Raw genomic sequence first — 26,957 nt, forward strand, 5'->3', positions numbered from 1 at the left:
ATAAATGCTAGTCAAGATTAGCATCTCTTCGTGCTCGCAATTATCGCCGAAGTTATTCAAGAAGAACACGAGGCGGCGGTAATGCCTTCGTATCGCAACTTCGACTTTTTCATGCGGAACATATCGCATCTACATTTTCATAGACTATGACTTAACACAATACGCTTTGAGAGGCGGTAAATATGATGTAGGAGTAGGAAAGTTAAATCGCAAAATAGTCGCATGTAAGATCGCGCGAATCGAATTTGTCAAGAGAAAGAAATAATTTTGAATTCCTTAACGATTAGTCGCGAGTTATGTTCTATGCAAGTGACATCGCGAGCGCAATATACTCCATAATTGTAATCTCGCGTGACGTACACACGCATACATAACACGCACACACACGCACACGCAGTGCACCAGTCACCACGCAGTACGCGTAATTCATGATTCATTGTCGCGCAACTGCGCGCAAAAAGTGTATGCAATTGTGCGTAGCGATTAATGTGATGTTTTGCGTCGGTCGTAACGAGGTAAATAGCATTCTCGCATTATTGTCATCTACTAATCGCGGAGGGAGAGAATTTACGAAATCCCCGGAACGTTAGAAGTGTCATATTCTCGTGATATCGAGGTGGGTTGCTCGCAACGTCACGCGGACATTCGTCCTTTTTTTGGATGAGCCCGCTCGAAATTCGCGCGAGCTTTCGGGTTTCCTCGCGTTGTAATCCGCCGATTTCGAACAATTAACGAGGACGCGTCGAAATCACGACACGTTCGCGATCGGTAGAATCCGAGGGATGTGTGGTTAGAAAAAAAAGTGTATCTTCGGCACTTGCCGCACTTTCTGCGTCTCCTGTTCCATGCTTCGTGCTTTCGAACATGCACTGTCATAACCTACGCTTTTTGCGTCTGTTTAATCTTTCCGTCACTTTTGATGCTTGAAACTTGACGTTTCGTGTAATTTTGTACTCGTAGATGATGAACGGACGGCGGAAGCACTAAGGCTGGTGATATTGTTGATAACTTTATCTATGTTAATTATATTTATGTTATTTAAACAGACCGATTTTATATTTTAATACTTTTATGCAGTTACATGTTTACTTATATTAATTCTTGCGATATCATTTAAATTTATTTATATTTTAATCGATAACTGAGATATTTTATTTTTGCTCTTTTATCGCAGAATGCCGATACAGGCACCGCAGTGGAATGAATATTTGTCCTGTCCAATCTGCTGTCATGAGTTCGACGTGGCGGAGCGAGGTCCCATCTCGCTTGGTTGCGGCCACACCATCTGCCGTACCTGCCTCGCCAACCTCCATCGCAAGCAATGCCCCTTTGATCAAGTGTGTATAAGTTATTTGGCTCCCGTTACATTATCTTCTCAACGTCCTGTATTAGTATGATCAATGAAAAACACCCATAGTTTATGTACCATTCGTTACTTTATCGACTCGTTGATATTTCTGCTCTCAGAGCACGATCAACACAGAGATCGACCGATTGCCAGTAAATGAGGCACTGCTACGGCTGGTGGGCAACAGTCAGATCCCAGCGGGCGTGGCCGCGGCATACCAGAAGCTGTTACCGGCTGAAGAACATGCCAACTACCTGGTGGCCAAGAGCTGCATCGAGCAGCTGGCTCTATATCTCAAGCCATGTCAAGCCGCCAGCCCCACCGTGGCCGCAGGTACACGATACAGAAAAGAATTAAGTAAATAATTCTTACAGTAGAATTGGTGCTTATCTCAAGATTATCTGTCGATTATCCTTTCTCTACTCTTTTCGACAGGCGTGGGTCTGGTGTCTCGCCCGATGCAACGTAAACTGGTGACGTTGCTGGGCTGCCAGCTGGTTGAACCCGAGGGCCGAGCGCGGGCAGTGCGTGCTGCTCGCAGCTTGGGTGAGCGATCTGTTACCGAATTGATATTGCAACATCAGAATCCACAGCAACTCAGTGCCAACCTCTGGGCGGCAGTTCGCGCTCGCGGTTGTCAGTTTCTCGGACCAGGTAAATTATTCACTCCGGAATCGGAGGACTTAAGAAATGGATTTACTTCGTCTTGAGGGAACGACCAATGACCGTTTCTCTAGTTTTTATTTATAGAAATCTTCGCACTTGTAAACACTTCAAGATTCGTATACGCGAAGCGATTAGATTAGATACAGATTTGGAAAAAATATTCTGTTCTCGAAGCTGAATGAGGTGGAGGTGAAAATTCTTAGAAATAATAATAAAAAGGTGCCACTCCCACGATGTAATCCTGTTGCATTGAACATACACTAGCGATGCAGGAGGAGGTCCTAAAGCTCGTCCTGTTGGCCCTGGAAGACGGCTCAGCGTTGTCGCGGAAGGTGTTGGTGATGTTTGTGGTGCAACGTCTGGAGCCGCATTTCCCACAGGCGTCGAAAACCAGCATCGGCCATGTGGTGCAGCTTCTGTACAGAGCGAGCTGCTTCAAGGTAACGCGTCTATTAAAGGATGTTCCATTCTGGTTGCATGATTTTCCACCCACAGATCCAATCTGGCAAATTTAGTTCTTGTTTAAAGTTAGACGAATGCGTGAGAAAAAATTCATAGATGAGTAATACGCCGTTCAAAACGTCGCCAGGTGTCCAAGCGAGAGGGTGACTCGTCGTTGATGCAGCTGAAGGAAGAATTCCGTACTTACGAGGCTTTGAGACGCGAGCACGACGCCCAGATTGTGCAGATCGCTACGGAAGCTGGCCTGAGGATCGCGCCGGACCAGTGGTCGGCGCTGTTATACGGCGACACGGCCCACAAGTCCCACATGCAGAGTATCATCGACAAGCTGCAGACGCCGCAATCGTTCGCTCAGAGCGTGCAGGAGCTGGTGATAGCGCTCCAACGCACGCCGGATCCGGGACAACTGAGCGGTCTGAGACCGCAACTGGAGTTGCTGGCCGCTATAGACCCTAGTCCAGGTGAGTTACTTGAGGACTTATGTTCTGTCGCGCTGACCCAGGCCAGCATCTTCAAAAGACGAATAGGTTTCACACTGAGCAACCAATTTTTCCAAAGTTCTCGCGACTGTTTTCGTATCGTTTTGTATCTTCACCTTAACAACTCCTCCTCTCGCAGAAGCAGAGCCACCAACCTTGGCAGACTGTCGAGCTGCGCTGGAGGCTGTGAGGATAGTAGTGGCCGCGCTGGTTGACTTTGTGCGGCAACACGGCGGCGGCGCCGGCGGTGGCAGTCGGAAGTCGCAGGACGGTGGCGGATCCGCGGGTTCAGTCGCTGGCTCCGGGCCAGCGGGCTCCGCCAGCAAGTACAAGGTCAGCATGTGCAGGGACTTGGCGCTGAGAGGTTCTTGTCCGCGATCTGGAAGCTGCACCTTCGCTCACAGCGATGTGGAGCTTGACAAGTGAGTACAAAATAAATTGGTCGGTAAGAGAAAGCGCATTTACAAGTACAAACTGTTTAATACATGTAACAATTATAGGTATCGATCGAAAAATCGTAAATTGAGCGTCAGGACGAACTTGAACCCAGAATTGAAGGGAGATAAGAGTACAACCAACAACAATAAGGCCTTCAAGCAGAAAGACGAGTTGGCTTATCATCATTCCGTGAAAGCGCACGATAACAACGTACACCGAGAAAGTGAGTCGAGTAATCAAGAATCTTTCCTTCTCGTAATTAATAGGATTTCCGCCACGCGATAACACTTCTCATTAAATCGCATCGCCGTTATCGTTTCTCTATAGAGTTTCCTATACTTTGCACAATTATCTTTTCAGCTCTCTCCGTTCCACGTTCTATACCAGCCTTGAACGAAACCACCTTCATCGAGCCACTGACAACGGGCTATGTGTTACCGCCCTCGCAGAATTTGGCGCATGTGGTATATCCGAAGAGCACAATGGAGCCCTTGCACTGTTCGCACTACATCGTGGGCCCAGGTCCGATCGACTACGCGCCCGCGCCACCGGCAGCGAACCTTGCAATGTGGGACACGCCGCAGGTGCCGAGCAAACTGACGACGACGACGACCAACGACGTTTCAGGCGGAGGTAAAAAGGTGAGGGGCGAAATCGAGTTTTCGGTTCGATTGAAAGAGTCAACAAGTACCCCGAATGTTATCTCGTAGAAATCTCACAAGTATTCATTTTTTCTGCAATTGTAATATTCTTAGTAAGAACGTTTCATTGTGTGTAATATTGGCGGGTGCGTGTGAATCCGCTTTGCGAGAATGTGCTTGTAAAATTGCGAATATGATTCGCAGCAGCGAACGGTGGCCAAAACGCTGGCCATGCTGTTGCAGCGCAGGATGGAAATTTTGAACCAGTTGGAGACGATTGTCGGCAAGCAGTCGCCTCAGATTAAAACGGTAACGCCGAGAGAAAGACTCCCATCAACGGAATATAAGATTATATTTTGAGGATGGGATTATACACATGCATGTGATATTATTTCAAAGTATCTTAATCCTTCCTCTTCCTCAGGATTACGATTTCCAGACTGACTCGTTGTTGACGCCCAGCTGGGCGGCCACTGGCGTACCCGGCACCCCGCTGTTGCTGCCACCCAACAGCTTTCGATTGTCCGCTGCCCCTCGAGAGCAGCCTCCAGTCATCCTCCACGACGACGATTTGGTGCCCTTCGAGCCCACCGCTCTGCCGCCCGTCAGCAAATACGGACCAATCTCCAGGCAACTCTCCAAGACTCTAATAAGGTGATGAGGGATACTTTTATCCCGAAAAAAGTCGGTGAAATTGAGGTGAAACGTTAATGAGCGAAATCCTTCGCAGATCTCCGAGCGGACTGCAGGCGCCGGCGAGTTTTTACAACGAAGGGGGCGGTACGCCCACCCCTACTCCGCTGACTGCGTTCAGACCAAATTCCTGGTATTACGGCAATCAATGTGAGTAAACAATCACTTGCTTGTTCGTGATTGAATCGGCGCAAGATTGCATCGTTACTACGTCACGTAGTGGAAACTTGCCCGGAATTTACGTGTGTGCAATGATGATGTAGATTGTTAAATAACGATTGTGCGCGTGCGTTTCAGCTTACGCCACAGTGGGAAGCAACGGGGGTATGCAGGCGACACCGACCAAGGCCGCTTTCGCCGACAATTACGTCACTCTCGGCCGCAACATTGCCGTGGAGTCGCCGGCCATCCAATTCCCTCGTCCGGAATGCACGTCAAAGGAGTGAGTACACCACACGTGGCGGTTAATTACGAAATTTCGCATGGCGCGAAATTATACTCAATGCTCTCCTCCCCTCTCGTTACAGCCTGATCATCGAGTCGCAAAAGGTGAAGCAGCAACTCAAACACCTCGAGAAGAAGATTAACGATTTGAAGGTAGCGTTTCTCGCGATTGAACAACACTTGTTCGCGTTATGTTTATCTTCACGTTTATCTAAAATGTATGCGCACGCGACAGCTGGCGACGCAGGCCAACGCGACGTTCACGGCGGGCGAGAGGCTAGCGCAGGAATTGCAGCTGATCGAGGCAGGCATTCGTGAGCGCGAAAGGGATGTGCGCAATTGGACAGTGGCGGCTACAACCCCTTATTGCGCGGCGCCTACTTCCGCTACCGCCACCACTCTCCCGCTTTGCTGTCAACAACCAGCTGTCGATAACGACTTGCTCGCCGGTCAAGAGTACAATCGCGACTATAAGAGTCAAGAGGAGGTGAGTGATGGTCTTAATTTAACGGAGATATATTCAGGGATGATGCGATAACTGGAGAGATATGGAAAAAATTAATACAACTTTCCTCTACTCGTATCTTCTCCACCTCCTTCGAATCTATCATTCGTTTCTCGCGAATGCAACTCTGTTCCATGAATATACATGGTAGAGAGCCGGCTTCTGAGTAAGCTGCGTTTGTGAAAGATATGACTGTTGTTTCCGACAATAAGATGTGTATGCGTTTTAAGGTATATGTGTGTGTGCATGCATAGGACACGTACGAGGCGGGAATAGCTCATGACATACGCGAGTTCGAACTACGCTGGGAATATGAACTGCGAGAGGAGGACAAGCACTGGTCCTCCAGCGAGGACGATCCCTCCAAAAAATAATGTAACAACGGTATCCTACTAATCCGGAAGGAAACATGTATTTTCACATGTTGAGCAATCCTTCGCTTCTTCGATTATTACGCTGAGAGGAAGTAAGTAGAAATTCCGACGAGAAAGCGAGAGAGAAAGAGAGAAAGACGTATTATACAAAAGAATTCGATTTACTTATTACTTGAAAGTTAATATTGCAATACATAAGATAATTTATTATTTCATTGCATTGATTGTTCGAGAGCGAAGATTACACAACGATAGAAAGTGATGAGCTAACAAGTCAAGTTGGAAAGTTTCCGTCTCTCCTTCCACCTGCCACTCTCTTTCTCTCTGTTTCCTTTCTCTCTGCGATATAATAAAAATATACATATATTAATATATAATAAATATATGTATATATAAATACATACATATATACATTACACTGTATTCACGTTAATTTTAATACAATCGGACAATTTTTATGTTTGGCAAGCGAGTCATGAAAATGCCTTCGAGGAAAGTGACCGCCGAAATACGAAATTATGTAGTGTATTAAAATTAATGAGAGAATGGTAGTGTATCTATTATATACTATAATATATGTAAAGGGAACTATATACATTCGGAAAGAATGCTGATTGACCTCAGAAAAGGTAATACTATCTTATTAGCATTATTAATGCGTTTTCCTTACGTGCAGGTTCAGGGGGGAATTTTTATTCGTGAATATGGAAATAAGGATAGATATGCATTTTTTTCGATATAATCACATTAGTACAAAGTTATTATCTTTTCTTTTAAATTCTATCAATATAAATTTTTAATGTCACATGATGCTTTTGTGACCTAAATTGTTTTAAAATTTATTACGATTAATTGTGCATTACATTAATTGTGTTATACTCAAAATTTCTATCTTCCGATTCAATTACCAAAAATTTTTATTTGATAAGTAAGACTTAATTTTTTAAATTAGAATTACGCATCCTTGTATGCACTAGCTTCTAAACATCAGCTCAATTTCAAAGTTGATTTCTTTCATCAAAAAAAGTTTTTAAGAGATTTAGTTGTACACATAATTGCAATTCATTTTTTATTGCACGATAACGTGCTGATTTAAAATGATAATTACACTGCGTGGATTATTTATATATGAAGAATCATCCATAAAATTAATTACAATTATATAATTATATATAATAGCATAATTATATACAAAGAATGATTTAATAAGAATTGAACATTTTCATTTAATGTGTACATGAAGATATTCAATTCTTTTTTAATCACCGTCCATAATAAAGCGGACTTAATTATGGGGAATAATCGAAATAATGTTAGACAATGATATGGTGCAATCAGTTCTTTTGCGTATTATTATGCAATAACAATCGAGAAGATTGTCTATTATGCATTTGTTTGCACAATGCAGATTTTTTATTTATTATACACTTTATTGCTGATCTAGCCAGCGCGCCATAATGATAATAATGATAACTGTGCGATGTGGTGGGAGGTTTCGCTTGTCTCTTATTAAAGAGATTAATTGCAAAAAGCAAATCCTATCGCTCCTTATTAGAGAGAAAAATAACAGTAAAAAAGGGTAGAACTAGAGAGAGAAAAATGAAATAATAAGAGATAGAAAACATTCTACCTTTCTCTTCCAACGATAGAAAATATTTTCAATATTTTATTCAGAGGAAACGTCTCGCGTATTTATCGATACAGTAACAACGCGTTTTTAATACATTTTTACGATAAAATGAAAATCTTTCCTAATAATAAAAAAAAAACGTTGCTTTTTTCTGTTTTGTAGTGCGCCAAAATTTCCGAGACAGAATTCCTTCTATCTCTTAGTATTTTATTCTGATAAACAATTATGTAACAGAGTTGGGAGAGGAAATTCTATACCTGTCTCTGTTAAGCAGAGAATAAGCGCAAAGAAAAATTCTATTCAAGAGAATAGCGGTCGCTTCATTTTGGAGGAAGGATAATAGGAAACAGAATTAGAAGAAATAATAGTAGGAAATCATAATTAGTGAGAAAATTGTTTAATTGTATGTATTATGTAATGCAAAGTCGTGCAATAATATCGAGTTCTTTTCCTTTTCAATGTTTCATGTGTGTTTCGCAGCAAATAACGAGATTTATAACGAAACAAATAAATGCAACAGATGTATATGTATAATTTGTGTGCTTTCTTTTTATTGAAGTAATTTTAACTGTCTGGTGTTAATAACAGCTGATAATTTGCAACACACAAGTTTCATCGCACATTTCCTCCTATTATTATTGATTCTAATTCCACTAGCTCTCTTATTATCGCGCTTTGGACTTTTAATAATAAAAATATATTGCATGTTAAACATGTCGCTATGTGTACAGTGGTTACACGATCGATCTTACAGTTCTATATATGTTATTACAAATAAAACGTTCTTTGTTTTATACAATATTGTTCGTGACGCGATATGATAGTTGTATACATATCGAATGTACGATAAATAAATCTGCACCTTAGAAGTCAGGAGGGCCCAGTGTCCATGTTCTCTCAGTTTTCAGAAAACCGTGGACTTTATAAATTGATCAGCCAGCAATTTTAGCTATTAAAAAGAAAGAAAAAAACAAAGAGAAACAAAATGTACGACGAGACTGAGAGAGAATCATTTGACTAAATGTGAAAATTTTCACAATGGAAAACCGAGTAGGTGGACACTGGTTCTTTCTTTTTCCCAGGCGCACAAAAAGAAAGAAACACACACACACACACACACACACACACACACAATCGGCGTGTGCTCGCCGCTTATCAATATATACGTACACTCTCCTTTTTCCATGTTATCTTTCCGTTCATATTTACGAATTAAGTAACAAATTTTTCGATATACCTAAAAGGAATGTGATTTACGACATGATAATTTATAACTCGTAAATTACAATTATCGTGCACATGAATATGCACGCGTTAAATTATATATCCCACATGATTATAATTTACGAGTTGCAATAAAATTTATATATTGTTACTTTCTCCTGCGTGTCTTTCTCGTGCGTATACGTTCACGAGAGAGAGAGAGAAAGAAAAGAGACACACATACACAACGCACCACGTCACGAATACATAACAAACATAGGCACGTGCGCGCGTATTTTTCCAACGGGTATACTGCGTAAGAACAAGAGAGAGAGAGAGGGAGAGAGAAAAAAAGAGTGTAATGTATATAAACATAATATATTCGTGTACTCTCAATAAAAAAAACAAACAATTGTTACGCAATGCAACTTACCATAGGAACAACCGTCCGTCATACTGCACGTCACTTTGGCGCGTCACGCTTCTCTAAAGAGCGAGACTGCGCGATAATCCGCCATCCAGAGAGATAACTCTCGCGGTGACCTCTCGGGACACCCTGTATAACTCTCCACGCGCGCTCGATTTGTACGTAGCTGGCGCGCGCGCGCGCATCCTCCAGGCGCGCAGCAGTGCGGATGCGTGCGTCGCGGCGGTCGAAGGACGCCTACCACACACACACACGTGCATTTGCCAGGCGCTCACACACACACACACACACACATATATATACAACACGTACCAACACCGCTACGGCTACTTACCGTGCGGCACCACTGCGACACAGTGCTGGACAGCGCGCGCGAAGGGCTGCGCGAAAGAGCGTTGTCGCGTCGTGTCGTGCGTCCCGTGCTGTGGTCCCGTCGGCATCGCGGCGTCGTCTCTACGGCCTGGTGCGCTCGAGAATTAACAAATGCCGGCCAACGGAGGCGGCGGCGCGTCGCGCTTGGCGCGCGTCATGCCGCCGCATTACCTGCACGAGCTGCCGGCCCAGGATGAGGAGCGGCTGGAGCGGATCTTCCAGCGGCTCGATCTCGACGGTAACGGCCGCGTCGACGTGCGCGACCTGTCGGCCGCGCTGCGCGAGGTCGGCGTGCACTCCCAGTACGCCCAGGTACGCGCGTCATATCGTTCCTTGTTTTTACCGCGCGCGCTGCAATTATTACGTGCAATGTAACGCGGCAGTCGGCTATCACGATGTTGCTCTCTCTCTCTCTCTCTCTCTCTCGCTCTCTTTCTGTCTCTTTTACTCTCTCTCTCTCTCTCTCTCTCTCTCTCTCTCTCTCTCTCTCTCTCTCTCTCTCTCTCTCTCCCTCCCTCCCTGTCTGTCTGTCTGCCTGCCTCTGTCTGTCTCTTTCTCTCTCGGGCCAGTCTACAAGCCAGTCTACGGGCCAGAGCTACAAGCCCCGGCCATCGGCGATGGTACACGGTAACCTGGTAATAGAGATTCGCTCTCTCTCTCTCTCTCTCTCCCTCTCTCTCTCTCTCTCTCTCTCTCGTTTGAGATATATTGCACCCGTTGCACTTTGCTCGAGAGAGCCGTAAAACTCGTGTCTGGAGAAAGAGAGGCAGGAGAAGAATTCTGTTGAAAAGTGCAGGAAGTGTAGATGCGAGTCCGTTGGAGTCCGCTCGATCCATTCGATCGCCTCGGACGAAATACCTGGGGAACGCGCAACGTCGGGGAGAAAAGCGCGGCAAAGAGGGAGAGGAAGGGAGAGAGAGAGAGAGAGAGAGAGAGGCAGGGAGAAATCGTGATGGACGATGCGGAGAATGCGACAACACAGCGTCTCTTGGCCCGTTCTCTTTGAGCGCCCCGAAGTAGGCCCGTAAAAGAAATCGAGCGATCGACCAATGGCGCTCGAGACTTATCGAGAACGTAAGACTGCCATTTTGAAATCGTCAAGCGTGATTGGTCGACTCGCGCGCTCTTCGAGTTGCTGCACTCGAGGCACGCAGGTTGATGAAACGGTTGCGCGCTCCAACGTGTAGCCGGAGGTGTAAGTAGGTCGACGCAGTGTGCCTTTTTGCTAGGCGATTTCTAAGGCTTCCATGAAGTCGACGAAAGGTGATCGACCTTGGCCCTATAATGCACCGCAGTGACGAAATCACATGTTTCTCGCTATGTATCATACTTGCCGCGCGATCTTGCGAGATCATGAGATTTCATTCGATCGCTCCGAATCGGGACGCTCCGCGTCGTCCGTTCGGCCTCAACTTTGCGCGTTTTCTCTTCCCGCAGAAATTTCTTGCCCGGTCGGATCGCACGAAGAGCGGCGACATCAGCCTGGCCGAGTTCATACATTATGTACGGGAACACGAGAAAAATCTGCGGCTGCAGTTCTCTCATCTCGACAAGAACCGAGACGGTGAGTCAGTCGTTCGGCCACTGTGTGGGGGAAGGAAGCAAAAAGCAGCAGGAATTTGAAGAAAATTGACTTGGCGGAAGTTACGGGAAGTCTCAGATAAAAAAAGATAGGAAAGACGTTTGCTTCCTATTCTTCCCATTTTTTCTTTTCTTCATTTGAATATCACTTGATGTTTGCATCCTCTGCAGGCAAGATTGACCTGGAGGAATTGATAAACTCCTTCAAGGAACTGGGTATCGAGATCTCGCGGGAGGAGGCGACGAAATTGTTGCAACGGTAAATCCCGCTTGTTAATTATTCTGCGCTCGATGGTGCAATAAGTACCGTGGAGGCATACCGAGTATCTCATTTTGATTCTTTCCTTTATTTTATTTTTGCTCTCTCTCTCTCTCTCTCTCTCTCTCTCTCTCTCTCTCTCTCTCTCTCTCTCTCTCTCTCTCTCTCTCTCTCTCTCTCTCTCTCTCTCTCTCTCTCTCTCTCTCTCTCTTCACTGATAAGGCTTCAAAGTGGGCACTCGAGTGCCCTGATTATACAAATTTTTGTTTTATTAGTCACTCATTAATTAAGCGCATGTGCGTTACTACGTTTAGGCTCTGACTGGTCTCTCTCTTCATGTACCTCTATTTAAATTCTTCATGAAAAGTCAGTCATCAATGCGTCAATCTCTTTTCGCAGCATGGACCAGGATGGCAGTCTGAACATCAGCTTCGACGAGTGGCGGGACTTCCTTCTGTACGCGCCGAGCACCACGCTGCGCGACATCGTCGAGTACTGGCATCATGCAACGGTGAGATATCGCTCCAAGATACACATGGACAAACCCGAGCATACCAGTCATCACCTTAAACCCAAGTAGATTTAAAGCTTTTAAGAGCGAGCGCGTCTGAGCAAAGACCTCGGACGGAGTCGACTTTGACCACATGCGCGCGCTGGCTCTCGTATACTTAAGCGATGACGCGTGCTCGCGTTCGCTGTCTCCCCTCGACTGATGATCGGACGAGGGGCCAGCGGGGGCGGGAGACACCGAGGTGCGGAAAACGCGTGTAAAGCTGGTAAGACGGGAGGAAGAGTGGAGAGCGGTACGGGTATTCCCGTTTTGGAGAAGAGTGGGGCAGGCCGGTATCTCCGGGTTCATGCTCTCTGAAGAGAGAGAGCCCCAGCCAGTCTCGTGATCGGACTCCGAGCGTTCGAATCGACGGTTCGTGGCTCGTTTCCCCTTCTTCATCCTCCTCCACTAGCGAGCAAGAAAAAGGGCCAATCTCGTCTCCCTCCCACCAACATCGGTTGTGTTTCCTACGAGTTTCCTTTGTAGTTCTGCTTTGGAAGATTTTTTTCTACTTCGCTCTTGAACCCTTTCGGATCAGCTTCGCCAGGGTTACTTTCCGGCGACCTCCAGAATCAGCTGCCTCCAGAATCAGCAAGCCGTAGCAGCGATAGTGCATCAAGAGCAACGGGGGAAGAGAGAAGTCGCGAATTTGCGCAACTCTGGTCGAGGTAGAAAGTGCGAAAGTTTGCGTGAAAGCTCGCTCGACAATTTCACGACGTGCCAGCGAGTGAGCGGGTGAGTGTTCCGTGTGCAAGCCACGTGATTATTTCGAGCATGTACATCTTGAGGAAGTCAGAAATTCTGCAATACGAGAGAGGAATCGCATCCGGTTATCAGGTGTGCGGCGATTTCCTGCGGGTCTATCATGAGTTGCTGCAACGGGTATGTGAATGCATCGTCCGCGTGCTGCGGCCCAAGGCCGTCGAAAGTTAACCTTTCGCTAACCTCATTCCTAACCCAGGATCGCTCGCTTCTTCCTCCTCCTCCTCCTCCTCTGCGCCGCACTTTGAAGGTTCGGACGTCGTCATTCGAATTTTTCTGGCTCCTTCGTTTATCTCCTCTTCCTCTGCCAGCGCAAACCGGATATCTGTTTGCTCGCAAAATGGAACATTGTGTGTGTGTGTGTGTCTGTGTGTGTGTGTGTGTGTGTGTGTGTGTGTGTGTGTGTGTGTACGCACTGCCAGCGCCGCGAATAATCGCGTCATGTTGTTAACAATCGCGAGGGACGCAATCGCGGGGAATTATTACAAAAGACCGCCTTGCATTCTGCCGATCCAATTGTGTGAGCGCTCCTGAGTTATTAATGCACCTCTTCTTTCATTAGTCTTCGCTCCGTTTGTAATTAGTCTTTGCGCTCGTTACTGATTTACATTCATTGCGCAGTCTGCACTCTGCAGCCATACAAGTTGCTTCCGACGCGAACACGTGTATTGCGACTTGTACACCTCGGATCTGAAGACATAGATTGCGTTCAGAAAACAAAGCGCTCACTGAGCGCTTAGTAACTATTGGCCCTTACTGTTAGATCCTTACATTCAGACCGATAACGTTGACGAATTATTCAACCGTTGTGTAACCGTTGTGTTTTCTGAACGCAACCATAAACTTTCTCTCCGGCTGGTTACATTGAAACTTGAATAGCCGAGAGGAAAGAAAGCTCGCAAAACTATTGAACGAAAAAAGACTACTGAGTAGAAAGAGAGAGATAAGATCCAGGTGACAAATATAGTCGAGTTGCGCAAGGTATTGTTGTCTCAGGTCAGGTCAGGCCGACTGGAAAAAGGAAGACACCGCGCACACAAGCGCGCGCGCGAGCATCACGTTGAGATAAGCTTTAATGGAGTGAAAGCGATTTACAGCGAAAATGAGCACTTCAAGGTTCCAGGTAGCTCGTTTTGCAACGAGCATCGTGAAAACGTGCGTCACGGTGCGCCGCGATAATAGATCTTTCGAGAAATTTTTGGCGTCGATCCTCGATTTCACTTCGCCGACGCCTCCGTCGTTTATCCAATCCCGGAGTGTTAGCCGAAGAGAGCGGGCAGCTTCTATTCGCATCTGGCGCGTCGCCCAGGCGGGGACGGGACGGCACGGGAGGCTCCTCTTCTCGGCTCGCGGTTGCACTCGAACGAAACTCAGCCGTCGTCTTATCGATGAGATTATGTCCCGCGATTCCTCGCGTATTCGCGTCTTCGTCCTCGCACTTGTGCCGCGTTGCACAACGAGTCTCTCCTTGCGGACGTAATCGGACGTCAGACGATTTTCTGATAGCATTATTACGTCATGCCAACTTATGCTCGCCGATTGACGTAAAAAACTGAACATAAAATTCAAGGATCGCTCTGCATTTGCATGGCACTCGTGTATACATTCAAATGTGTCGTCCGCTCGACGACAGATTAGAATATCCTCATTTTTTCCCGGGGAACGGGATGACTCGGTCGCGGAGTCATGTTTGTCGCGCCCGATCGAGACGCTGCAGCACGCGCTGACATTTTATCGCGATCGATAGCCGAGTAATCTGAGCAACGTGCGTACAGGACGTCTGGTATTTCAGACGAGGAATCGCCGATGTCTTATCGCGTTGTACTATCGATCCGTCGCGCGTTAATGCGCCAGTTGGCTCACTCGAACGTAAAGATTCCTTTGAGAGCCGATAAGCGGAAACGTCCGTTTTTCAAGTCACAATGACCAATATCCGCGAGTAAGGAAGATAAATGATGGCGGAATTAAGATAACGATAGGTCAATATCGCTCTTTGCCGCCGTTCTTTGATGCCGAGAGAAAGAGCTGGCTTCTCTCGGCGTCGCGCACGCTATTTTTACCCCGCGCGAATTAATCTCCGCTCGATAATTGTAATTACACGAACGCTAAGTTAATAGCCGCGTAAGAGAGTATTGTAGAACACGTTCGGGTACACGCGTAGGTGTAAGCTCCCTCGAACGTTCGAATGTAGGTGTAATTCTCCTTTGTTTCTTCTCCCTTTGTACAGTATATGGACATTGGTGAGGACATTGGCGTTCCTGAAGACTTCACGAATAGCGAGATGGACGCGGGAGTGTGGTGGAAACATTTGATATCCGGCGGCATCGCCGGTACTGTTTCACGTACCTGCACCGCCCCCCTAGATCGCATCAAGGTCTACCTGCAGGTAAGTCTTCAATCGTCTCTTTAGATTCAGTCATGTTGAGTCTCACAATCTCGCCTCAGCTTCATCGACTTCACTTCGCCAGGTATTACGATTATGCAGCTGACACATGTGTATATAATAGAAACACAAATTCACAGTAGAAATTATTGCGCGTCTCATGTTGTGACATTAACAATAGAATAATGCTATTTGTTTCACGCGCTTCCTACACAGGGTGTTCCAGAAAGATGGAATGAAAGGATGACGTTTTCGAAAAAAAAAAAAATGTTGAATACAAGAGTTTTAGGGTTTGGAAATGGGCGTGTCTAGTGGTGAACTTGAACTTTTGACCTAGAGATCAATTTTAAAAGTCAAGGTCAACTTTAAAATCCCAAGTGGAAACCCCCATTTTTGTCACATCATCTTTTTCTAGCAATCAATTTGAACAACTTTTGTCGGAAACATTTTTTTATCTGCCCAATATCTTTTGAGATATTTAAGAAAAACTTGGAAACTTTTTCAGTATCTAGCTTACGGTCTCTATATCTCGGTAACTATTTGTCGGAAGAAATACTGTTACAATAGTGCCCTAACTTTTGTTAATTTGATGATTTTGAAATTTCCAACGTACGATCTTAGAGTTAATCTTGATCTGACTTTTACATTTGATCAAATTCCTAACCACTAGGCGCCCATTTCCAAGCTCTGAGACTTGTATTTCTTTTTTTCTTTCAAAAACGTCATCACTTCAGGTTAATTCGGTCTAGTACCGATTTTTCTAGTGCGCCCTGCATATATCTTATTCATGCGCTACGTCACAATCTAACGACCACGAAAGCGAGAGTATGGTAAAGAAATAGAATATCGAACGATGTATGAGAGTGTATAGTTTGGTTTGATACGAGAACGAAGAACGTACGATATGCACGGTTGCAGGTCCACGGCACACGACACTGCAATATCATGAGTTGCTTCAGGTACATGGTGCGCGAGGGCGGCCTGCGCAGTCTGTGGCGCGGTAACGGCATTAACGTGCTCAAGATCGCGCCGGAGTCAGCGATCAAGTTCATGGCGTACGAGCAGTTGAAGAGAATCATCAAGGGAAATAACGATAAACGCGAACTCGGTTTAGGCGAGCGCTTCTGTGCAGGGTCCTGCGCTGGCGGCATCAGTCAGAGTGCCGTTTATCCTCTCGAGGTAACTCCCCGCACCCCCTTCAACATCTTTAATCCCTTTAACCCCTTGGCTGACGGAAATGCAAAACTGCGTGTGATATTTCTAATAATACAATATTCCTAAAACTGGATATTCAAAGATTCTTGAGGCCGTTCTATTCAGTGATGAGCTTCAACATTCAACGTGTGGCGGATGTAATATGACTGACCTAAAATTGAGAGAAAAATGTAAAAGTTTTATAAAAACTTTGAAATGTTATGTATTTTAGGGCTTTTGAGAGCGCTGCTTCAAAAATTAAAATTCGAGATGGCGAGATTACCAGAGCAAAGTGTTATCCACATATTATATAACTTGTTATTAAATTATATTTGTCCATTATTTCGGTATTCGCGCTGCTTTACAGATTTAGGAAAACATTTTTGGTTCCTTTGATTACCTTCGCTGTTTATTTTGATGAAATAAAATTATGATTTTAATCGCCGTACTGGATCCGTCACTTTGAATGTGAAAGTTTCTGACTTCATATTCGTAAACAACGACTTCGGAAACCTTCAGGTACAAAATTTTAATGACGTTGCTTGACCTTTGAGAATTATTTTTTATCAGCTGAAGCATTTTTACTGAAATTCATCTTGCCAGTCAAGGATTTAATTTGAGCTACGTTCCGCGTGAAACATTGCCAGTATTGACGTCCCGGGCATGCTAAAAAAAACACGTAACGCGACGCGATTTAATCCTGCAGGTTCTAAAGACGAGGCTGGCTCTGCGGAAAACGGGCGAGTTTAACGGCATGATCGACGCAGCCAAGAAGATATATAGGCAAGGTGGTATAAGATCCTTCTACAGAGGCTACATTCCTAATCTGATCGGGATAATTCCGTATGCTGGCATCGACCTTGCCGTTTACGAGGTGAGTCCAACCTACGCGCAGTTGAGTATTCAACACTTAGATTTCGTCATTCACGGCAGTTTTCACGAACCCTTTCCTCTCGCAGACGTTGAAGAACCGTATCATTTTACGTCAACCGCTACCTCCTATTTCGTTCGACAAAGAGCAGCCGAAACCGGCGTTTTGGATCCTATTATTTTGCGGCACTATGTCGAGTACTGCGGGTCAAGTGTGCTCGTATCCTCTCGCGCTAGTGCGTACCCGTCTGCAGGCGGAGATCGCGACTGACAAACCCCAGACTATGGTCAGCGTGTTCAAGGACATCATCAGTCGCGAGGGTGTGCGCGGCCTTTATCGTGGTCTTACGCCCAACTTTCTCAAGGTAACTATTGTTCCTTCAAGTTTCTACCCATCGAGTTCATCTTCGATATCTGCAAGATGTAAATGTCGGACATCATTCTTATTGCTTATATGCCGGCTGAGTGCAAAAGTGCCGATGGATTTCGCGATGGAAACAAGAATGGGCCAAGTATGTTTGATTTTATAGATAATTGAGAAACCCATCAGGACTTTTGTGCTCACCAAATAGATGTGACGATTCGTAAATCTAATTTACCCGCGTGATGGAATTTACACGAAATGTAGCAGCATATTTTACCTTGTGAAATAATATGTCTTTTTCTCTCTTTCTTTCTCTTACACAGGTGGCACCTGCAGTGTCCATTAGCTATGTCGTGTACGAGCACTTACGGCACACGTTGGGCGTCAACATGACGTGATAAACATGCACACTAGGCCATTTTTATTAATTAACTCAATTAATTTATTCCCCCCTCTCTTTCTCTATTTGTATCTATCTCTCTATCGCTCTTCGATTATCACTCAAGGTGATAAATAAATGAGGAAGCGCGTTTGCTCGATCGTTGATTCAATTCTCGTCGAAGATAAAGAAGAATAAAAAATAGAAGATTAATAAAGTCAACAGTGATGAGGATGACGAAGAAGATGAGAAAAATGATGATGCTGATACTGATGACGATGACACAAAGGAGAAGAAAATAGTGGCGCTTATTTATTATTATTAGCTACAAACTCGAAGTACCGTATCCTTCGAGTCACGGTCCTAGGATGAAGAAAACAGGCCAGTTTTCGACCACTTGGTAAAAGAAACACGTCTTAGTTTTAACGGCAACATTCGAGCCAGTCGAGAGAAATGTTTGTTTCAATTACATGTACAGAGTTGGAAAGATTTGAACACATTCCACTTGTATTTTGGAAGATAAACTAAAAAATGGCTGAAACGTTTAAATCACCACCAAGATTAAATTTGACAAAATGCTCTACGTGAAAAATTGCGCGATACGAAAAACGTTCCGTTACAATATATTTAAAGATGCAATGTGTTGCGACACAGTACAATATGATGAAAAGAGCTGTTGCGACACGATACGATATGATAGAATGAAATATTTATGACCGACTTGAAATGGCGTAGAATTTCGTTACGATCGCGGTTTCTTGTTTCGAGGCTGGAAAGATTGTGAGTTATATACCGACACTGTGATACATATATTGTAAATGTATGAGCCGAATAATTTCCTTTTTTTTTCTTTTTTTTTTTCGTATATTTCCTCGCAACACGACGTCTCTTTGTTTGCTTCTTTTTGTGCGCCCAGTGTCTTGTAAGCGAGATGAGAAAGCGATCCAGATCACACTTAGGATTTGCATAGAATATTTTCTTACATGTTTGATTTTTCTTTAGAGGAAAGCTAATCGTACGGAGAATGTAAGCGTAAAGTTTAAGTAGTGCAAAAGAGGAATCCGATAGGTTAAACTTGGAGTGAAATCAAAGTTTCAAATTTTTTAAACTTATCAGTGACTGTTTCCGAATGTACGTAAAAATTTGAAAAAGAATAAATACGAATGCCCCCCGAAATTAAATTAAGTACAATAAGATCCTTGGAATTTTTTGGTTGAATCAGTCGGTTGATTTATCGCCTGTCTAAAAATCTCACTTTGAAGATTACGAGAAATTTTATCATCTGTATTTTTAGTACGATTTTACGTGGATTGTTGTACACTCTATATTATATAGAGCTGAAAGTATCAAAGAAATTTTTCTCGGAGAAAATTAGACTTTTCTGTATATATTGCAAAGAATTGATAATAAATTTTTATAAATATGAATTAGAGAGATATACATATGTGGCGTGTATGTGCGAGTGTGTGTGTACGCATATATACATGTGTGCGTGTGTGTGTGTGTGTGTGTGTGTGTATGCATACGTATGTATATGTTTATAGCATAGACTAAAAATATGAGATATACGCAGAAGAATATTAATTAATTTATGTATTTATGAATTTATACAAATCTCCGCAGACTCAATTTAGTTTTGAGATTTCGAGTTTTCTCTGAGAAAAAAAGCAACGGCATCGTATATTGTCCTCGAAGAAACAAAAATGCATCCCTACTGCTGGTCCGCGCTATTTTCAAGACACCGTGTATATAATAAGATAGGCTCTTGACGCGTATACACGGTATCAGGACTGAATAGATTAGCATTAACAAAGAACACCGTGTATATAAACGATCGACGAAGCTTTGAAATTGTCCCTTGACCTCGATAGCGCTTCGATACTTTCAATGTATATAATATAATAATTATATTATTAATATTATTTAATAAGTATATCTTTAGAAACAGAATTTTTTCTTAAATAAAGACATTCTTGAATGCTACTCGCTCTTGGATCACTTTTCTATAGAGAACTTATAGAAGAGGATTCCAGTGTTATGATAAAGTTTAACGGCTTGTGGATTATGTATTATGTGTGTGAATGTGTGTGTCTATGTGTGTGTATGTAAACTTATCAAATGTATAATATACACACATACACGCATGAGGTTCAATTTTGAACTTATAAATACTTATATACCCAGAAAACTGCCCGCATATATTCGACTCGTTCAGAACGCTGAAGTTGGCATTATACCTTATATCAACGACAATTTTACTAAACTTAACTTAGAGTCACGAAAACCCGCCTGGTACTTAAACTAAATAAAACAGCGAATATAAATAAACACGATATCAAAACCACGAGATCCTGTATCTGTGATATCTCATTTGAATTACCCGTTTGGTCGAAATTTTTATTTCTTCGCTCAAGTCAGGATTTTACTTCTTTCAAGAGTCTACAGGAGCGAAGAACAAATCCTAAATTGACTTTAGTGGCATCGTGCACAGTGAGCGTCTGAAGATAAAACTAGCGGAGTTCATAAAATTTGATACAATTTTTAAATCGGACATTTAAAATTGCACTTTGCGGTATTCGTCTAAACGAACAAGACGACATCTCACGTATGCTACGAGAACTACTGAATGCAATATTATGACAGTTCCTAAAAAACTCACTGCTCACTTTGTTCATTCTGATAACGAAATCGAGAAAACGAGCAAAATTGCAATTTAGCAGTTGCAGTCTCGAGTAAAATTTGTGGAAATTTATACATTGTAGTTTGTTGTGTCTCGACTAAAATGTTAGTGAGGAAAATTTTTAGCTAAGACTCAAACTACATATTTACCGTCTTTTATAAAATTGTGTTGCGACTCGTACTGCAATTAATAAATTGGAATTTTACTCATTTTCCCGATTTCGCGTTCTCTCTCTCTCTCTCTCTCTCTCTCTCTCTCTCTCTCTCTTTTGCTGTTTCTTTACAGCGCGGCCGCGGTGAATCCGCGAAATTGAAAACTCCGAAATATCGATACTCCAGGAAGATCGACTATCGATTTATCGTCCGTTTGCCAACATCGATCCGCGATTTGACTCGCGTGGTGGCGGAAATCAGTTTCTCTCCTTAACCAACCGTCTCTCATCCGGTACACGCGGTCGAGTCACTGGCTAGATAAGTGCCGAGCTACGGGCGATATATCCTGGTCTGTCGGAATTTGGAGTCATTTCGCAGCGCTCTCGAGACTCGGTGGATCGCCGCTCGTCGTTTATGGTGGAATTGTAGCTGCGGTCTCGTCGAGGAGCCATGGCGCGATACGGGCAGCGTCCCGAGAACGCCCTGAAACGGGCGTACGGTACGTACCTCTTGTACTCGACGTGTGTGATACGATACGACATGGCCGATGGCACGGGGTATACCGCATGAGGAAAAAATGTCACGTCTCTTTATGCCATTTGCGAGAGTGCGACGCGTTCGATCGCGCCGTCTCTCTCTCGATTGTAGCGCGATTTATTGACAATCGACGCACACTTGTCGCACAGTACGCTAAAATCGCCTTCGCCTCACTTGGCGTTTCCTTTCTCTGTCTCTCTCTTTCTCTCTCTCTCTCTCTCGCTCTCTCTCTCTCTCTCTCTCTCTCTCTCTCTCTCTCGCGTTTTCGCTCGCTCGCTCGCTCGCTCACTCTATCTATCTCTCTCGCTCTCTTTCTCTCTCTTTCTCTATATTTGCCTCCGCCTCTCTCTTTCTCTCTCGCGGTGGAATTTTACGTTTTGGCGACCATATGTATCCGCACCCTGACTACGTTGTTTCGCAAAACTTGTCAACAACAAGCGGTCTTGGAAAGCGGAATTATGCGTTTAATTGTTAGTAAATAATCGTTGGTGATTATTTACCATTCTCTTAGTTTTGTGAGTAAAATAGGGAGATACGAGAAGCTGCATTTTTACCTCACATTTTATGATATAAATTTCCATGCTAGACTCTTGTGTTTTAGAAAGTGACCTCATTTTGGAGATTAAAGCCTCCTATATGTTATATAGTCAAATTTTATCTGTTAAATAAGCACGAGAATGGTCGATGATGAGAAATTGACAATAGATGCTTTTCTTTCAGCCTTATCTTCTGTTAAAATTTTTTCTCTCCCTCCCATAAAGTTGTGACTATTTCATGTTGGCTCGGAAGACATAAAAATAGAAGGATGAAGGATAAGATGTGAAAGTTGTTTTTAGCAATGTCAATTATATAATCATATTTGTCACTGCACTTTGTACCAATCCATTGTGTCAATTCTTGTAGTACACTCTGTAAATTCCTGCTTTTATCATTGATAAAGACGGTCTATTTTCTATGCATTTAACACACAAAGTATTGACATTGATTTTCTTCCTTTGCCTTTTCAACAGAATTTATCGAAGTGGGCAAGCCAGCTCGGGCATTAGATACACTGCAGGAAGTCTTCCGTAACAAAAAATGGACGTACAGCTGGTCAGAGTCTGTACTGGAGCCCATAATGTACAAGTACTTGGACCTATGTGTGGAACTGAAAAAGTCACACATAGCCAAGGAGGGTCTGTTCCAGTACAGGAACATGTTCCAATCTGTCAATGTCGGCAGTTTGGAGAACGTCATACGCAGCTACCTGAGAATGGCTGAGGAGAAGACGAACGCAGCTCGCAAGCAGAGCCAGCAAGCGGTGATTGACATTGACGATCTTGACAATCTCGCTACGCCAGAGAGCATCCTACTGTCCGCGGTGAGCGGCGAGGACGCCCAAGACAGAAGCGACCGCACCATATTGACACCTTGGGTGAAGTTCTTGTGGGAATCATACTGCCAATGCTTGGAGTTGCTCAGAACCAACGCGCATGTGGAGACTCTCTACCATGACATCGCGCGTATGGCCTTCCAGTTTTGCCTCGAGTACAATCGTAAGACTGAATTTCGTAAATTGTGCGAGAAATTGCGGAAGCATCTCGAAGAGATCTGCAAACTGCCGCAGCTGGTCTCGAACGTCTCCATGAACAAGGCGGAGACGCAGCAACTGAATCTCGAAACCAGATTGAATCAATTGGACTCGGCAATACAGATGGAGCTCTGGCAAGAAGCCTTCAAGTCGTCGGAGGACGTGCATGGCATGATGAACTTATCGAAGAAGTTACCGGTCCCAAAGACCATGGCCAACTACTACCAGAAACTGGCGATGGTTTTCTGGAAAGCCGGCAATTTCCTGTTTCACGCGGCCGCGCTGTTCAAGCTGTTGCAGCTGTCCCGCGAGATGAAAAAGAACATGTCGTCGGAGGAGCAGCAGCGAATGGCCAACCGGGTGTTACTAGCAACCTTGTCGATACCATTACCGTCCGCGCATCCTGAATTCGACCGCTTCATAGAGACGGACAAGAGCCCGCTGGAGAAGGCGCAGAAGCTCGCGACGCTCTTGGGCCTCTCGCAACCACCCACTCGCGTTTCTCTGCTCAAAGATATCGTGCGCCTGAACGTGGTGATGCTCGCGTCGCCGCAGCTGCAGGAGCTGTACTCGTGGCTGGAGGTGGAGTTTCACCCGTTGGAGCTCTGCGGCAGAGTCGACTCCGTTATACAAACGCTGCAGGCGGACGAGAACAGCCCGTTGACCCAATATGTCCCTGCGTTGCAGGACGTTACGCTCGTGCGTCTTGTTCACCAGATCTCCCAGGTCTACCAGACCATCCAGTTCTCCCGGCTGCTGGAGCTCGCCAAGTTCACGACCGACTTCCACTTGGAGCGTCTGCTGGTGGACTGTGTGCGCTACAACGACATGCAGATCAGGATAGATCACGGCAAGACTTGCGTACACTTTGGCGTGGACCTGTCAGAGGCGCAACGGGAGGATCATCCGGACGGCCCGGTGCTGCAGGCGATGCCGTCCGAGCAGATACGCTGCCAGCTCGTCAACATGGCGACCGTGCTGCACCGCGCTATCAATGTTATCAATCCCAACAAGAAGAAGCTGGAGCGGGAGAAGATGCGTAGCGCGATGGTCGGCCACTATCACGAGACCAAGATGAAGGAGCACCAGAGGATATTGGGGAGGCACAAAATCATTGAGGAGAGGAAGGAGTACATCGAGCACATCAACACCGTCCGCGAGGAGGAGGAGATGCGCAGACAGGAGGAACTCCAGCGACAGCAGATGCTGGCCGAGCAGAAGAGGATGGAGCAAGAGCGCGAGGAGCGCGAGCGGAAACGCCAGCAGAGCGAGATACAGCAGATCAAGGACCGCCACCTGAAGGAAAAGATGCAGCAGATCTCGCAGACCAGTCATGGGCAGAAGGTGTTGAAGAAGCTCGACGAGGACGAGATCAAGAAGCTGGACGCGGAGCAGATCGCGGCGAGGGAGGCGGAGGAGCTGCAGAAGGAGCGGCGGGAAATGCAGCAGAAGCTCAAGTCGCAGGAGAAGAAGGTCGACTACTTGGAACGCGCGAAACGCCTCGAGGAGATCCCGTTGCTGGAGAAGGCGGTGGAGGAGAAGATGGAGCTGGCGAAACAGTGCTGGAAGCAGCAAGAGGACGAGCGAATCGCCGCGACCGTCGAAGAGAGGCAGCAGGCTGTTGCGACGCGAGAGCGTATGGCACGCATGAAGGCCGACCACGACATCTTCCTCGCCAAGATCCTGGCTGAGCGTAAGAACATATATCTGGAGAAGCAGAAGGAGTATGACAAGCTGCTGAACGAGGAGCGCGCCAAGAGGTTGTTGCAACGCAAAAATCAGCGCAAAGCCGAGCGCAAGGCCAAGTGGGAGAAGGAGCGCGCCGAGGCCGCAGAACGACGGCGCCTGGAGGAGCTGCGCATCAAGCAGGAGGAGGAGAAGAAGCGCTTGGAGGAGGAGAGGGCCAAGAGGGAAGAGGAGGAGAGAGTCAGACGGGCCGAGGAGGAGGCCAGAGAAGCGGAACGTTTGGCCAAGCTCAAGAAGCAGTCTGAGATCATGCGAAACAGGGAAGCCGAGATCGAACGGAAACTCGAGGAAGAACGCCAGCGGACCAAGGAACTGACGGCAACATGGCGGCGTAATCCCGAAAGAGATCAGGAACGTGAGCGTGATGGCCCGAAACCTGGTGAGTATATAGAACTTTGTACACACACACACACACACACACTTTTGTACCTTGTCGATGGCTTCATCGCACTTAATGCATCTCTGTTTCATCAGCAATGGAGTCATGGCGGCGTAATCCCGACCCCAAGGATTCCAACGGACTCAAGAGCGAAGCGGAGCGCTGGAGGAAGCGGGACGACAAAATCGAGGAGTCTTCATGGAAGAGGAGGGAACCGGAACGACGCGACATGGACAAGTGGAGAAGAAATGACGACTCGGATAGATGGAAGGACAGTATGGAGAAATGGAGGGACAACTACGATAGAGATGATCGCGAGCGTGATCGCGACCGTGAGCGTGATCGTGATCGTGACCGCGAACGTGATCGTGATCGCGAACGTGATCGTGATCGTGATCGTGATCGCGATCGTGGAATGGACGGCGGTCGCTCGGTGAGTGCATTTTCTTCATTTACAAGCCATTGCAATTGCCTTTTTTGTTTATTTACGTATTTGTATGCACGTATTAACAAGCACTTGGGCGAGTCATGGAAGTGCCGAAAGAATTACGGAATTTTCACAAAAGTCTAATGGCGACGTATGTCTTCACTGAATTGTTGCAGATACGCGAAATTCCTCGGGATCCGATGCTATCATCCGATCGAGACCGCGGCAGAATGTCCGACCGTCGCGGTGGTTATCGACGTGACGAGCCTGTACGAAACACCAATCAGGACTGGCGCAAACGCGACCCACCTCCAGACTCTCCTAGAGATCCACCCAAGCGAGAGTGAGTATCGAGATGCGATAGTAGGTTCTGCGCACGTGGTACAAATTTCCAAGCGTACGCTTGAACGAACTTCAAGTTGTCAATCCAACGTAATTCCTCTAAATGTTCTTTAGGCGAGAGGAACGCAAGGAAGAGAAACTTCCGCCTAGGCCCGACGAAAGAAGGCGGCCACTGGAGGATGACGGCTGGTCAAAAGTCAGTCGACGCTAACAGTGGATCTCTACAGCTTCGTTCGTGTAATTGTTCGATGTCGGTTACTCTGTGTATGGAGTCTACTTATTATCTGAGTCGAGACTCTGTTGAGACAAATGAACAAACACGAATTTCTTGCTTTCCAACGTGTCTTCTTTCTTTTCCATCGAGAAGATGCTGCGTACCCATCCGCGCCAGTGGCGCCTCGCATCGACGTGCGTACGGTCGTTCAACTTCAATTCTAACACACGTAAATTAAAGTTTAAATTAAAGGAAAACTTCTTAAGACATAAGAAATCGTGGGATAATATAAAGAGTTCGACGAGGGCTTATAGGACACGCGACAATTTTATCGATATCTTCAGTCCTGAACCCTCGTTGTTGGTTTACAAGCAATATGCGCCGAGTTTCTGTCTCTCATCATGATGAAACTTGGCATATTTGTAGAATAGTTAAAATTAAGGGACCCGTCATTTTATTTTTATTTACTCTGATGCAAGTTTAAACGATAAAATCATTTAGTGTACTATCCTGCTTATGCCGTTTCGACGATCATCGGATGCGCATAACAAATACAATGTTATATATTAAAATGAAATGTTTTTGTCAACTTTTACTTTTGATTGATTAATCAATTGTTACAATAAGAAAACAAAATTTTATTAATTAGATCCATCCACATATATATATATACAGGGTGTCCGGAATGTGATCATTAATATTTTGTGTACTGGTAGATTGGATGTAGCCGAGAAGAAAGTCATGTACCATAATGTCAAATTGGCAATAGTTATCGAGTTATTTATTAATTAAAACATGTGAGCCAATGAGCGCGTAGAGAGCGCTGGGCGGTCGCCTCTCGCCGCGCGAGGTAAGCCATCTTCTTGTATACAGAGCCCGTCCTGTC

General features: G+C 45.2%; 3 protein-coding genes across 11 annotated transcripts; all 3 read left to right on the plus strand.

The window, feature by feature from the left end:
- Nucleotides 1-403: 403 nt before the first annotated feature.
- roq (RING finger and CCCH-type zinc finger domain-containing protein roquin) lies at nucleotides 404-6,420 on the plus strand. 5 transcript variants are annotated; one of them, XM_025307050.1, is made up of 16 exons: nucleotides 404-515; nucleotides 1,175-1,337; nucleotides 1,468-1,705; nucleotides 1,784-2,002; nucleotides 2,279-2,454; nucleotides 2,604-2,937; nucleotides 3,095-3,377; nucleotides 3,456-3,616; nucleotides 3,754-4,034; nucleotides 4,242-4,343; nucleotides 4,459-4,688; nucleotides 4,765-4,877; nucleotides 5,025-5,169; nucleotides 5,255-5,324; nucleotides 5,407-5,658; nucleotides 5,931-6,420. In XM_025307050.1, exons 2-16 carry the CDS (start codon nucleotides 1,176-1,178, stop codon nucleotides 6,048-6,050), a joined length of 2,886 nt encoding a protein of 961 aa, XP_025162835.1. In that variant the 5' UTR covers nucleotides 404-515; nucleotide 1,175; the 3' UTR covers nucleotides 6,051-6,420. The 5 variants fall into 5 exon arrangements, with proteins under 5 accessions (XP_025162835.1, XP_025162834.1, XP_025162832.1 ...); XM_025307049.1 differs by having other exon boundaries at nucleotides 3,098-3,377; nucleotides 4,239-4,343; XM_025307047.1 differs by having other exon boundaries at nucleotides 405-515; nucleotides 4,239-4,343.
- Nucleotides 6,421-9,647: 3,227 nt separating this feature from the next.
- SCaMC (Short Calcium-binding Mitochondrial Carrier) lies at nucleotides 9,648-18,087 on the plus strand. Of its 5 annotated transcripts, none has more exons than XM_011142679.3 (9): nucleotides 9,648-9,994; nucleotides 11,120-11,246; nucleotides 11,435-11,522; nucleotides 11,922-12,033; nucleotides 15,062-15,220; nucleotides 16,136-16,396; nucleotides 17,118-17,285; nucleotides 17,371-17,646; nucleotides 17,969-18,087. In XM_011142679.3, exons 1-9 carry the CDS (start codon nucleotides 9,794-9,796, stop codon nucleotides 18,041-18,043), a joined length of 1,467 nt encoding a protein of 488 aa, XP_011140981.1. In that variant the 5' UTR covers nucleotides 9,648-9,793; the 3' UTR covers nucleotides 18,044-18,087. The 5 variants fall into 5 exon arrangements, with proteins under 5 accessions (XP_011140981.1, XP_025162837.1, XP_025162838.1 ...); XM_025307052.1 differs by lacking the exon at nucleotides 9,648-9,994 and adding an exon at nucleotides 10,215-10,317; XM_025307053.1 differs by lacking the exon at nucleotides 9,648-9,994 and adding an exon at nucleotides 10,806-10,945.
- Nucleotides 18,088-21,120: 3,033 nt separating this feature from the next.
- On the plus strand, nucleotides 21,121-26,196 carry eIF3a (eukaryotic translation initiation factor 3 subunit A). Its single transcript, XM_011142681.3, has 5 exons — nucleotides 21,121-21,355; nucleotides 22,404-25,088; nucleotides 25,184-25,521; nucleotides 25,692-25,858; nucleotides 25,972-26,196. Exons 1-5 carry the CDS (start codon nucleotides 21,307-21,309, stop codon nucleotides 26,066-26,068), a joined length of 3,336 nt encoding a protein of 1,111 aa, XP_011140983.1. The 5' UTR covers nucleotides 21,121-21,306; the 3' UTR covers nucleotides 26,069-26,196.
- Nucleotides 26,197-26,957: the final 761 nt, after the last annotated feature.

Source organism: Harpegnathos saltator, unplaced genomic scaffold, assembly GCF_003227715.2.
Source record: "Harpegnathos saltator strain DR-91 unplaced genomic scaffold, Hsal_v8.6 scaffold83, whole genome shotgun sequence".
Taxonomy (NCBI): Eukaryota; Metazoa; Arthropoda; class Insecta; order Hymenoptera; family Formicidae; genus Harpegnathos; species Harpegnathos saltator.